This window comes from Myotis yumanensis, unplaced genomic scaffold (assembly GCF_028538775.1).
Source record: "Myotis yumanensis isolate MYYU_CA2020_CCGP unplaced genomic scaffold, mMyoYum1.0.hap1 SCAF_5, whole genome shotgun sequence".
Lineage (NCBI taxonomy): Eukaryota > Metazoa > Chordata > Mammalia > Chiroptera > Vespertilionidae > Myotis > Myotis yumanensis.
The window spans coordinates 20,645,556-20,658,489 of NW_027223756.1; the positions used below are offsets into that span (position 1 = coordinate 20,645,556).

At 44.8% G+C, this 12,934-nt stretch overlaps 1 protein-coding gene across 1 annotated transcript; it reads left to right on the plus strand.

The window, feature by feature from the left end:
• Positions 1-532: 532 nt before the first annotated feature.
• RBM22 (RNA binding motif protein 22) lies at positions 533-12,330 on the plus strand. The gene is made up of 11 exons (XM_070414586.1): positions 533-666; positions 1,109-1,162; positions 3,529-3,558; positions 4,399-4,531; positions 5,978-6,078; positions 6,185-6,357; positions 7,166-7,366; positions 8,288-8,452; positions 9,359-9,447; positions 9,631-9,762; positions 11,244-12,330. Exons 1-11 carry the CDS (start codon positions 613-615, stop codon positions 11,372-11,374), a joined length of 1,263 nt encoding a protein of 420 aa, XP_070270687.1. The 5' UTR covers positions 533-612; the 3' UTR covers positions 11,375-12,330.
• The last annotated feature ends 604 nt before the right edge of the window (positions 12,331-12,934 follow it).

Genomic DNA, 12,934 nt, shown 5'->3' on the forward strand with positions numbered 1-12,934 from the left:
AGTTCTCAACCAGTGGGTCGAAACCCTCTGGGGGTCGAACGACCCTTTCAAGGGGTCGCCTAAGACCGTCGGAAAACACATATATAATTACATATTGTTTTTGTGATTAATCACTCTGCTTTAATTATGTTCAATTTGTAACAATGAAATTGGGGTCACCACAACGAGGAACTGTATTAAAGGGTCGCGGCATTAGGAAGGTTGAGAACCACTGCCTACAAGGAGTGGTTGTGATCATTTAATAAGACACTGACTTGCCCGGCAGGACGTTCGCCCAGCTTTGGCATAAGCGCCCAGTGGGAGCTACCGCTGCTTTAAACCCACCCCCTCGCTCATTACTTGCTCCTTTGTTCTTTCACTCAACTATTAAATAAACCAGATGTACTTGTGGCTCATCATCCCAAACAGGGACCCAGGAGGCAGCATCAGGGCTTAACACATCAGGACGACGTCCGAGCCGGTGACGTCAAGGCGTACAAGGCCCCGCCCCCAAGGGCGCACGAGACGCACAAATAAGACGTCACAGGCCGGGAACCAGCCCGGGACCTGACGGGATTGTGGCGGTCCTATCTGCCAACTCGGAAGCGGCGGCTGCCTCCGGACGCTCTCAAGATGGCGACTTCTCTGGGTTCCAACACCTACAACAGGCAGAACTGGGAGGATGCGGTGAGTGTGCCTGCCAGGCGAGGCCGGGAAGGGGCGGCGAGGCCGGGCCTCCCGCCGGCCGGCCCGGCGTGGCTGCGGCGCCGCCGAGGGAACTCCGGGGAGGAGCCAGCGCCGCGGCCTAGCCGGGCTGGGGCGGGAGGCCGGCGGGCGGCCCTCCTGCGGGCGTGGAGGGAGGGGGCGCAGCCAGGTGTCCGAGACCAGCCCCCTTTGCATGCCTGCCTCCGCCTCTCTCTCGGTGCTGCTCTCCTCCCGCCGCCGCCCCCTCCCGCGACTGGGCCCGCGCTGGACCTCGGGCTCCTGCCCTCGCTTCCCCGCCCTCGCTCCTCGTCCCTCCCCCACCCCCCGTCTCCCCGTCTCCCAGTCTCCCCGTTGCCCGCCGGTGTGGCTGAGATGGCAGGGTCTTCGGAGCCTGGCCCTCAACCAGATTTCCCATTGTCACCAGGACTTCCCCATCCTGTGCCAGACGTGTCTTGGAGAAAACCCGTATATCCGAATGGTGAGTGAGTGAGGGTGTGTGAAACGGGAGTTGTTGGCATTCTGTCAACGTGGTGATACCTGCACACACGGTCCGCGAAGTGCTGCTCCCAGCCGGCGGAAGTAACGGTGCTCCTGTACCAACCGGGTCTGTGACAGTTTACAGAGGACTGTCATGCTTATTCTGTCGCGTTGAAACTCAGTTCCGTGATGTAGGAGTCATATAAAACAGCTTGGGTTTGTTGAGCATTTACCTGGGAGATGGATCTATTAACCAGAAGCCGGGTTTATGTCTGTTCATTTAGCAAGTCATGAGTGGGGCTGGGATTTAAATGCATATGGTCTCACTCCAGGGACCTCAGCAAGTTTGGAGACACAGGACTGGAAGCTGGGTGTCCTTACTCCTAAACAAACGCCTCTTGGCCACTGCACCTTGTCTGTCTCTTTAATGTCAGGTGTTCCCTGTCATCACAAATAAGGGTTACATTTGTTACCATTGAATAGTAATCAGGACTGTGTTATTGGGATCTGTCCCAGGTGTTGATAGGTTAATTTGTGCAAGATGTTGAATAGCTTTGGGAAGGGAACGTTTACTATATGCAGGATATCCGAAGGGTCTGTGCTAGTTACTTTCTGACTAAACTTTGTAAAAGATGGGTTGGCCATGGCTCCAGCCTTCCCGAATCGGGAACTGTGGGAACAGTTAGGGCAGTGGTTCTCAACCTTCCTAATGCCGTGACCCTTTAATACAGTTCCTCATGTTGTGGTGACCTCCAACCATAAAATTATTTTCATTGCTACTTCCTAACTGTAATTTTGCTACTGTTATGAATCGTAATGTAAATATCTGATAGGCAGGATGTATTTTCGTTGTTACAAATTGAACATAATTAAAGCATAGTGATTAATCACAAAAACAATATGTAATTATATATTCAACTAGAGGCCCGGTGCACAAAAATTTGTGCACTGGGGCGGGCGGGGGGGGGGGGGGGGTCCCCTCAGCCTGGCCTGTGCCCTCTTGCAGTCTGGGACCCCTCAGGGGATGACCACTTGCTGGCTTAGGCCTGCTCCCCGGGGGGGATTGGGCCTAAGATGGCAATCAGACATCCCTCTGGCAGCCCGGCAGCCCTTGGGGGATGTCCGCTTGCCAGTGGGGAGCAGGCCTAAACTGCAGACATCCTTAGTGCTGCTGAGGAGGCAGGAGAGGCTCCCACCACCACCGCTGTACTGGCAGCCATCAGCCTGACTTGTGGCTGAGCAGAGCTCCCCCATGTGGGAGCCCACTGACCACCAGAGGGCAGCTCCTGCATTGAGCGTCTGCCCCCTGGTGGTCAGTGTGTGTCATAGTGACCAGTCATTCCCAGTCTTTCTGCTGTTAGGGTCAGTTTGCATATTACCCTTTTACTATGTAGGATAGAGGCCTGGTGCACGGGTGAGGGCCAGCTGGTTTGCCCTGAAGGGTGTCCCGGATCAGGGTGGGGGTCCCTGCTTGGGTGCCTGGCCAGCCTGGGTGAGGGGCTGATGGCTGTTTTCAGGCTGGCCACACCCCCTTTAGGGTGGGGGTCCCCACTGGGGTGCCTGGCCAGTCTGGGTGAGGGGCTGAGGTACGTTTTCAGGCTGACCGGCGACTGAAGCTCCCAGCCTCTCCTTTTTTTCTTTCTTCTTTTTTTTTTTTATTCTGGGATTTATTTACCTTCTATAATTGAAACTTTGTTGCCGTCACTGGTGCTCCCAGCTCTGAGGCCTCGGCTGGCTGAAAGCAGGTATCTGGGGTTTGTTTGGCTTCTATAATTGAAACTTTGTTGCTTTTGGAGCTGTTGCTTTTGGAGCTTAGAGCCGGGCCACGGCAGGCGGGGAACCTTAGCTTCCTCCATCATTGGAGCAAGCAAGCCTCCTGCTCGCTTCAGCTGCATGGCTGCCGGCCGCCATCTTTGCTGGCAGTTAATTTGCATATCTCGCCGATTAGCCAATGGGAAGCGTAGCGGAGGTACGGTTAATTACCCTTTTTGTCTTTTATTAGATAGGATATGTGTTTCCGGATGGTCTTAGGCGACCCCTGTGAAAGGATTGTTCGAACACCAAAGGGGTCTCGACCCACAGGTTGAGTTAGGCGGTTTCGTTCTTGGGAGACAGTGGTGAGCCTGAAAATTGTGGCTGTTTAAAGACACATGCTACTTGGTGTTAGATCCATAAGATTTTTAAGAGGTTAGAGCTCATAGTAGGTGATTAGAATTTATTTCCCTCCCTCCCCCCAACACACACACACCCTTTAGGATGCCACACACATTTCTTGGGTTGTACTGGGGGAAGAAGCAGACATCTAGTCTTTTTTTTTTTTTCTGGAACTCACGTTCTTTTCTGTTTGTTTGTTTTTTTCTATTTCAGACAAAAGAAAAGTACGGGAAGGAATGCAAAGTAAGTATGTCTGTTAAAGAGTAATTATTTCATTTTATTTTACTTTTCTCTACCAAATTAGCTTTCAACTTGCTGAGCTTTGAGGTCTTCCGGTAAAAGTCAGTGCTACGCAACTTTCATATATCATTTATGTACTCATTGGCTGTTAACTGTTTAGTGTGTGAGGTAAGAAAATGAGCCCTTCAATATAGGGGTTCTTAACTTGGTGTCTGTGGATGGGCTTTGAATCCCCTGAGATTGTATACCAAGTGTTGATTGTGCACATGAGAATTTTAGCTGCAGAGGAAGATCACAGCTGTCATAAGATTCTCAAAGGAGTGTATGACACACCCCACTCACCATGAAAAGGATTAAGGGTCACATTATTAATGGGGTGGAGAGGACTGAAAATTCCTCTTTCTGTGCTATGTGAATTTTTTTTAAAAATATATTTTTCTTGATTTTTTACAGTGAGGAAGGGAGAGAGATAGAGAGTTAGAAACATCGATGAGAGAGAAACATCAATCAGCTGCCTCCTGCACGCCCCCTACTGGGGATGTGCCCGCAACCAAGGTACATGCCCTTGACCGGAATCAAACCTGGGACCCTTCAGTCTGCAGGCCGACGCTCTATCCACTGAGCCAAACTGGTCAGGGCGCTATGTGAATTTTTTACTACTGGGGCAGAGCGTTGTAAATATGATTGAAATATCAAATGGCGTTTAGGCTAGATGATTGCTAAGGTTTCTCGTAAACCCTAGATTTGGGGGTCCTTTCTTTGAATCCCCCGTTGTTATTAAGTCTGGATTCACTGTCCAGATCAGGACTATTCACACTCTGTGGCTCTTATTTTGTGTTAAAGATCTGTGCCAGGCCATTCACAGTGTTTCGCTGGTGCCCCGGAGTCCGCATGCGTTTCAAGAAGACTGAAGTGTGCCAAACCTGTAGTAAATTGAAGAATGTCTGTCAGACTTGCCTCTTGGATCTGGAGTATGGTATGTTTGTCCTGTCCAATAAATCTGAAAGTATGCAGGTGCCCTAGACAACAAACCAGTCTTTTCACCTCCCATGTCTACCCTACCTCTGTTCTGACCCCAATTTGGAATGTGTGCTGTGGTCTGCTTTTTATTGTAAGGGGAGAACCATACTAGGTGATCCTAGAGAACTCCTGAACAGCAGTAGGAACGTAGAGAAAAGTTGGGAATTAATTAGAACTAGCCTAAAACTCCCTTCGGTGCATCTGTAGCCAAGGGGAGGTAAAGGCCTTGTTCCTATGGTAGGTAATTTCTTTGCCTTGGGCTTCTTTCTAGATCCAAAGCTTTTTTCCACAGTTCCTACCAGAAGCTCATAGGCTAATCTTGCTTTAGGTTTTTGTCTCAACTGTATTGTTAGGACTGATATGCTGCCACTGTTTCAGAGTAATTCCTTTTTTTTCTTAACTGAAAGTGACTTGTTTATGAGAAAATACTTTTTCCACAGAGTTTCTGCTGTACGGTAAAAGGAAAATACGAGTTTATATATGTTAAATTCAGAAAGCTGCTCTGTTTCTCAATCCTGTTCACAGTATTGTTACTATTTTTTAATATTTTTATTGATTCCAGAGAGAAAGGGAGAGGGGGAGAGAGAGAGAAACATCAATGATGAGACAGAATTATTGATTGTCTGCCTCCTGCACACTCCCTACTGGGGATTGAGCTCACAACCTGGGCATGTGCCCTTGACCAGAATTGAACCTGGGACCCTTTAGTCCCCAGGCCGATGCTCTATCCACTAAGCCAAACCAACTACGGCCCTGGTCACCTATTTATATGTTTGTTAAGGAGAGGTTCTGGTCTTATAATACAATGACCCCATACATGACCATGACTATCCAGACAGTCTGTAGGACTAACCTAAAATGAACCACATTTTGCATTTATTTAAAATATGTTTTTATTGTGTGTTTTTTTTTTTTGTTTTTTTTTGAGAGCGAGTAAGGAAGGAAGAGAGAGATAGAACATCGATGAGAGAGAACATTGATCAGCTGCCTCCTGCACACCCCCTGCTGAGGATTGAGCCCACAACCTGGGCTTTGAACCCGTGATCTCCTAGCTCCTGAGTGGACACTTGGTGCCTGGGGCGATGCTCAGTCCACTGAGACACACCGTTCGGGCTAGATACATTATTAATTTATAAGTCAAATCTGACTATACCCAAAGTTTGTTCATCTAAAAGATTTTCTAAAACATTTGTTTCAGAATCATGCTAGCTCAGGAATTAGGACAATTTCTTAGAATGCTCCATAGCAATATTTGCCTGATGGTGCTAAATATTTTCAGTAAAAATATAGTAAAGCCTCTGGTACTAAATAAGAAAGTGGAGAAAGGATGATACTGTATTCTGTGTGTATATTCAGCAATGTTTTTAAATATGCCTGTTTTTCCTCCTTTCCTTTGTACCAGGCCTGCCCATCCAGGTTCGTGATGCAGGGCTGTCTTTTAAGGATGACATGCCAAAATCAGATGTCAACAAAGAGTACTACACACAGAATATGGAGAGGGAGGTATGCTGCCACTTTCTTGAGGTAGTCTTTTATTTGGTAAAAGAATCCTAATGGATTGACACAGTTTATATAATTTATCTTTTGAATTTGCCATCCCTGTGTGTAGATTTCTAACTCTGATGGAACACGGCCAGTTGGCATGCTGGGGAAAGCCACATCCACCAGTGACATGCTGCTCAAACTGGCCCGGACCACACCCTACTACAAAAGGAATCGACCCCACATTTGCTCCTTCTGGGTGAAAGGAGAATGTAAGAGAGGAGAGGAATGTCCATACAGGTAAGAGCTGAAGTGCGTTTTCAGTATTTGCTTTCAGATGGTTAGTCATCTAAGAAGTGGGAGGTGCTAGTTTAAACAATCTCTGCCTTAAAATCTAAAAGTGTATACAGCTAGTGTGGTATATCTCATATCTTAAGACTTAAATTTAGAAAAGCTTGATTGAATCGTTTTTACATATAATAGAGCTTTTACTTATAACTAAGCATTGGGAAGCTAAATTACTGTGCTGTATAACACAGATGTTTACCCTGAGTTATAAATCTTCACTATTATGGTCTCACTGGCTTGAATCTCAATGGGTTGATGAGGTCAAATTAAGGCCAGGCATCTAAGGGTGTGTGAGTATGTTTCCGTCAGGACTGCCAAGCATGTGGATTAGGAGCTCTTAACTTGGGGTTGGTTAATCTCATCCCCACCAAAAAAATTATTCCGTTGTCTAGGCCTGGGTCCATAGCTTTAATCAGACTCTGAGTGGAATGCAAGACCTCAAATATGTTAAGAACCATTGACCTTGAGAGAGATAACAATGTTTTGGTTACCCTTTGTTTGGGGGTGAATTGTGCCAAAAGTATTTCTAAGGAAACTGCTGCCCTAGATGGTCATTTCAATGGGTTTCAGGAGGCTGGCAAGTCCTTGTAATACAGTAAATCACTTGATATCAGCTCTATATCAATAATTTTGTTTTGGTATGACCAGGGTTTTAGTTTAAAAGGCATTTCTGGGTATATATTTGGGTGTAGCTACTGTTGGGTGATACCTATAAATTGTTTTGTTTCATCTTTATGCATTGTTCTTTCTTGAATCATAGACATGAGAAGCCTACAGATCCAGATGACCCCCTTGCTGATCAGAACATTAAAGACCGATATTATGGAATCAATGACCCTGTGGCAGATAAGCTTCTAAAGCGGGCTTCAACAATGCCTCGTTTGGACCCGCCAGAAGACAAGACTATCACCACACTATATGTTGGTGGTCTGGGCGATACCATTACTGAGACAGATCTAAGGTTTGTGGATATAATTTTATGAGTTCTTTTTGCTTTTAGCTGTCTTGGAATAACTTGTGGGGGGCAATAACAGGCAAGCATGATAATCCTTTAAAAATACATTTTTCTTTAATTAGTTTATAGTCAGTAAATATGCCGACTAGAATTTTTATAAAATTGTTCTTTACGATGCCAGAGTAGTAATGTTCATCAACAGTGCTTAGTCCATTCTTGCATGTGGTGATAATTACATGAGATCCTATTTGGCCTAATAGCCAAATAGAGTTTTTAGAATAGGGCACACAATCAAGTAGGCTGATTATGTAGGGGAAGGGAAGTTTTGCCATTATAAGACTCTTATGATTTAAATTGTTGGCTTTTTAAAGAGATTGGCATTTGGTAAATTTGTATGATTCTCAGCTTGTATTTTAGTCAGCTAAATGAGACATCTGGGCAGAGAGTGGAAATACCTCTCCCAAAGAGAGAAAGTGGTAAAGAAACTCCTATAAGTTTATAAGCTGCCTTGGTAGCCTGTCTGCACTACACCCTAAGTGAGCTAGACAGTCTCCAGGGGGTGGCAGACTCTTCTTCTCATCTTCTTTTTACAACCTTTTAAAACATTTCTTTAAACATTCTTGGCTCGTGGGCCATGGAGACTATAGTTGGCTATCCCCTTATCTAGGGTTTAGGGTCCTTAAGGAACTTATTGGGGCCCCTTTCCTCCATGGGAAAGACCCTGAGATTTGCCCATTATTTTTCTTTTCCTCTCAATACGCAGCCTCATAGTACGTAAGGTATTGGGGAGACTACCTACAGGTAGTTAGGGAGATAACCATGGGGCCATGTACCTTGTGGTGAGTCAGTAGAAGAGTGAATAACCTGCTGTCACCCTCCTGGGAACGTGTGTGTCGTTATCATTTTTCTCTGCCTGTATCCCTTCAGAAATCATTTCTACCAGTTTGGAGAGATTCGGACGATCACCGTGGTGCAGAGACAGCAATGTGCTTTCATCCAGTTTGCCACAAGGCAGGCTGCTGAAGTGGCTGCAGAGAAGTCCTTTAATAAGCTAATTGTCAATGGCCGTCGACTTAATGTGAAATGGGGAAGGTGAGGATAGACTATTTTAAAACATCTTTGAGATTTTCAAGAAAACTGTTTCATTACCTGGGGCTAGTGAGCTTTTGGTGAATGGGTCAAAGAGAATTTTTCCTCATCTATCTAACATTCATTCCTGTGGATGTTCAGAGTATTCTGTTTTGGACTGTTATTCTGGGTTTTGGTGTAGTAATCTTTGAGGGTTCATGTGTTTTGTGACCAGTTATTATAGGCTAAGTATAATGCCAGGGGCTGAAGGTGGATACAAATGAATTAGACCAGATTCTGTCTTCTAGAGGCTGACTGCCCAGTGGGGAAGAAAAACTAATTTAGGTTTGAAAGTGATGAAATGCCCTGAAAGTTCAAAGGGGAACATGTTTCTCACCGGGAGCCACGGAAAAGATTGCTGATAGCAGCAGCGACCCTTATGGAGTGCTTCCTGGGTGCTAATTAGGCTGTGTACTAAATATACATAGGTTGCCTCTTCTAGTCCTTATAATAGTTCCAGCAAGTTATGAACCCAGGTCTTTCTGGCTTCAAAACATTTGGTCGTGCCAAGCTGGCATGGCTCAGTGGTTGAGCATTGACCTCTATGAACCAGGAGGTCATGGTTCGATTCCTGGTTAGGGCACATGCCCAGGTTGTGGGCTAGATCCCCAGTGGGGCGTGCAGGAGGCAGCCGATTAACAATTCTCATCACTGATGTTTCTATCTATCCCTCTCCCTTCCTCTCTGCAATCAATCAGAATATATTTTAGAAAAAAGCAAAACAAAAACCCTTTGATCTTATCCACTGCACTGTGACATTTAAAGGGAAAAAGTGGGGCAAGGAGTGAAGAAACTCCATTTGACTAGAAAGCCTGAGAAGCAGAGGTGGAGAGAAGGGACACACTGCTGATGTGTATGTCTGTCTCTCAGGTCCCAAGCAGCCCGAGGAAAAGAAAAAGAGAAAGACGGAACCACAGACTCTGGCATCAAGCTGGAGCCTGTTCCAGGCCTGCCAGGAGGTGAGTGCAGGCTTTCTTGCTAGCTACAGATGCTCTGATGATCCCTGAGTGTTGGAAGAGACCCATGTCTCTGGCTCCAGCTACAGCTCTGTCTTCGCTCAGAACTCCCAAATTTAAAGGCAGTGGAAACAACATTGCACAGTTGTCTTCCTTTCTAACTGTTGGCTCTCTTCTCTCCTCCAGCTCTTCCCCCTCCTCCTGCAGCAGAGGAAGAAGCCTCTGCCAACTACTTCAACCTGCCCCCCAGTGGCCCTCCAGCTGTGGTGAACATCGCCCTGCCGCCACCCCCTGGAATTGCCCCACCCCCACCCCCAGGTAAATTCTACCTTCCTTCTTAGTAAATAAGTCTGACTTAGCCCTAAAAAGTTCTTTTGAAAGTCATGTCTATTGGTCTAAATCAGGGGTGGGCAAACTTTTTGACTCGAGGGCCACAATGGGTTCTTAAACTGGACCGGAGGGCCGGAACAAAAGCATGGATGGAGTGTTTGTGTGAACTAATATAAATTCAAAGTAAACATCATTACATAAAAGGGTACGGTCTTTTTTTTTTTAGTTTTATTCATTTCAAACAGGCCGAATCCGGCCTGCGGGCCGTAGTTTGCCCACGGCTGGTCTAAATTCTTTGAGTTTGTCTCATAGAATCCTCAAGTAAATCTGATTTGTTAGGATTCCTGATATTTCTTTTTTTTTCTGGCCTGCCAAGGAGGGGAAAGTCACCAGTTTTCTAAAGATCTGTGTATATTTAAAATCAGAATAGGAGTTCATCGATTACAGTGACATATGGCCAGTTTGTTCCCTGTTCTAATGTAATCCTGATGCCCTAGAGCACTACTGCTTAAAGTGCAGGCTGTGGACGTCCACCAGTTCACAAAGTGTTGTTACCTGTATACAAAGATAAGGAGCTTGTGCCAGAATGTAAATGAAAGTCTTGATATAAAAAATTATAAGACAAACTAAATAGTGTGCTTGGTTGTGTAATTAGTTACATTTGGCTCACAGTCTTTACCTTGTTGGTGGCCAGGAGTACACAGTTGAAAGACTGGCAGTTTGTATAGTGCTGCTCTAGAAAATGTCAGTGACAGCCCAACCGGTGTGGCTCCGTGGTTAAATGTCAACCTATGAGCCAGGAGGTCATGGTTGGATTCCCAGGCTCGGCACATGCCCGGGTTGCAGGTTTGATCTCCAGTGTGGGGCATGCAGGAAGCAGCTGATCAATGAATGATTCTCTCTCATCATTGATTTTTCTACCTCTCTTCCTCTCCCTCTCTGAAATCAATAAAGTACATTTTTTAAAAAATGTTAGTGACAGTGCGAACAGTGTAAGTCACAGGTGGCCAGTGCCCCTGTGGCAGAATTCCCGTACTCTTTGAAGAAAGTCCTGGTTTAGAACACCCTCCATTCTAATATGAATCATTGAGGTTAATGATGACAGGGTCTTCCATCATTTGATTCCATCAAATCAGGGTCAGCCTGATTTCTTCCTCACCTCCCAGATCCTGAGAAATCCTGCTTGGCAGGATTGGCATGTTTGATAGCTAGCAGGGGCTTGGAAGACATACTATCAGATACCTTGAGTCCTGTGGAATTTTCTGTTAACCTGGACTGAGAGGAATGGATTCTCAAACTGAGAAAGTAATACAGGGAGACATTTCTAAGCAAGTCTTATGAACTGACATTTTCTGAAACTCCTTGTCATTTGGTTTATGTGCAAGAGGTGTTGACCTCAGAAAGATGCAGAGGTTTGAAAGGTGGTCAGGCGAACTGCAAGTCTAACACATTTGTTCTCCCATCTGCAGGTTTTGGGCCACATATGTTCCACCCAATGGGACCACCTCCTCCTTTCATGAGGGCTCCGGGACCAATCCACTATCCTTCTCAGGACCCTCAGAGAATGGGAGCTCATGCTGGGAAACACAGCAGCCCCTAGCACATTATCACCATTCTGGGGCTCTACAGAAGACAGGGCGCTTAAAAATCCCAGTAAACGAATCTCGGAATAAATATATTTTTCCTTCCTTCGTAGTTTCCATAGTAGCTGAATGTGTTCAGATGTGGGCAGTCAGAAAACTATAGCCATGCTTTGATTGATGGACCTCAAATAAGCTGCCATTGACACATCTGGTTACTATAACGTTACTAATAAAACTTAATGCCTGTTCCCCTTCTATGGGGAGCAAGCAGTGGGGTGAGTTGGAATATCCATTGGAGTTTCCATCCCAATTATATGTTCATTTTGTATTATTTTTTTGGAGGGGGAGGGGGGCATTAACCTGCGGAAAGAATCTTTTGACTGTTTTTATGTCCATTAGGTATTTTCCTTTTTATCATCTAAAAAAAGATTACTAGTACTAATCATTGTAGTGGCATAAGTGTGATTTAACACTTCTGAAGTCACACCCTCAGAAAGACAAGTGGAATCCAGCAGGCAGCTCTGCCCAGGTCTCTTCTTAAGCTCGCCTTCCCTCATTGATGGCTAAAGGAATCTGGCTGATAGTTGTACTTCTCTACGCTACCAAAAGAGACAACAATAAAAATTACTTTGTATTCCTTTTGGATGGAAACAAATGTCATGAAGTTGTGTATCATTGAAGAAACCTGGTGTCTGGGATGAAATTATTTTAAAGAACTTCCTGTAAAACACTTTAATAGACTGAAACGAAAAGCTTTGGAGTGTGTTTGAATGGAAGACTTGTGACCTCGGCTGGAACTTTTATCTTCAGCATTTCGTGTGTCTCATTTTAATTCCCCACTCTGGGCAGGGAACTCTGTTTGGTCTTAGGATGTTTGGATATAACTGAATTGTAGATGGTAAAACATAATTTGATGTTGTGTTGTGTTTTATTTTTTTGTTTTTAAAAAATTAAAACGGGTAAATTTTCCAAATGTCATGGGCTTATTTCTAGATTTCTGTTTTCTTTATCCTTTGGTAGATGAACTGGGGTTAATGGAAGTTAAAAACAAGCTATATATAAATGTAAATTGTTGCTTTAAACTTGATTTTTATCTCTGTCCACTCTGATGATAAAAAGGCCCACAGCCAGCAGGTGGTTGATAAATGGTAACTTTAAAATCATTCTCATATTATACAAGTCATTTGAAAAGGAAATGCAAAATTTACAAATCCCTTTTTCCTGAAGCCAAAATTCCATGTCATTTTTATTGAAAATATGTATTTATGGGATGGACATACTCCATATAACACCATTGCTTCACTGGAGAATTTTTGTTTTCCTCTAGAGCAGCAGTTCTCAACCTGTGGGTCGCGACCCCTTTGGGGGTCGAACGACCCTTTCACAGGGGTCACCTAAGATCATCGGAAAACACATATAATTACGTATTGTTTTTGTGATTAATTACTATGCTTTAATTATGTTCAATTTGTAACAATGAAAATACATCCTGCATATCAGATATTTACATTACGATTCATAACAGTAGCAAAATTATAGTTATGAGGTAGCAATGAAAATAATTTTATGGTTGGGGG

Bases quoted from the DNA above. Each gene is read 5' to 3' on its own strand.
- RBM22 (XM_070414586.1), top strand. From the start codon at position 613: ATGGCGACTTCTCTGGGTTCCAACACCTACAACAGGCAGAACTGGGAG. The intron at 3,559-4,398 runs GTAAGTATGTCT...TTTGTGTTAAAG, and splicing joins AGTACGGGAAGGAATGCAAA to ATCTGTGCCAGGCCATTCAC. The intron at 9,763-11,243 runs GTAAATTCTACC...TCCCATCTGCAG, and splicing joins TGCCCCACCCCCACCCCCAG to GTTTTGGGCCACATATGTTC.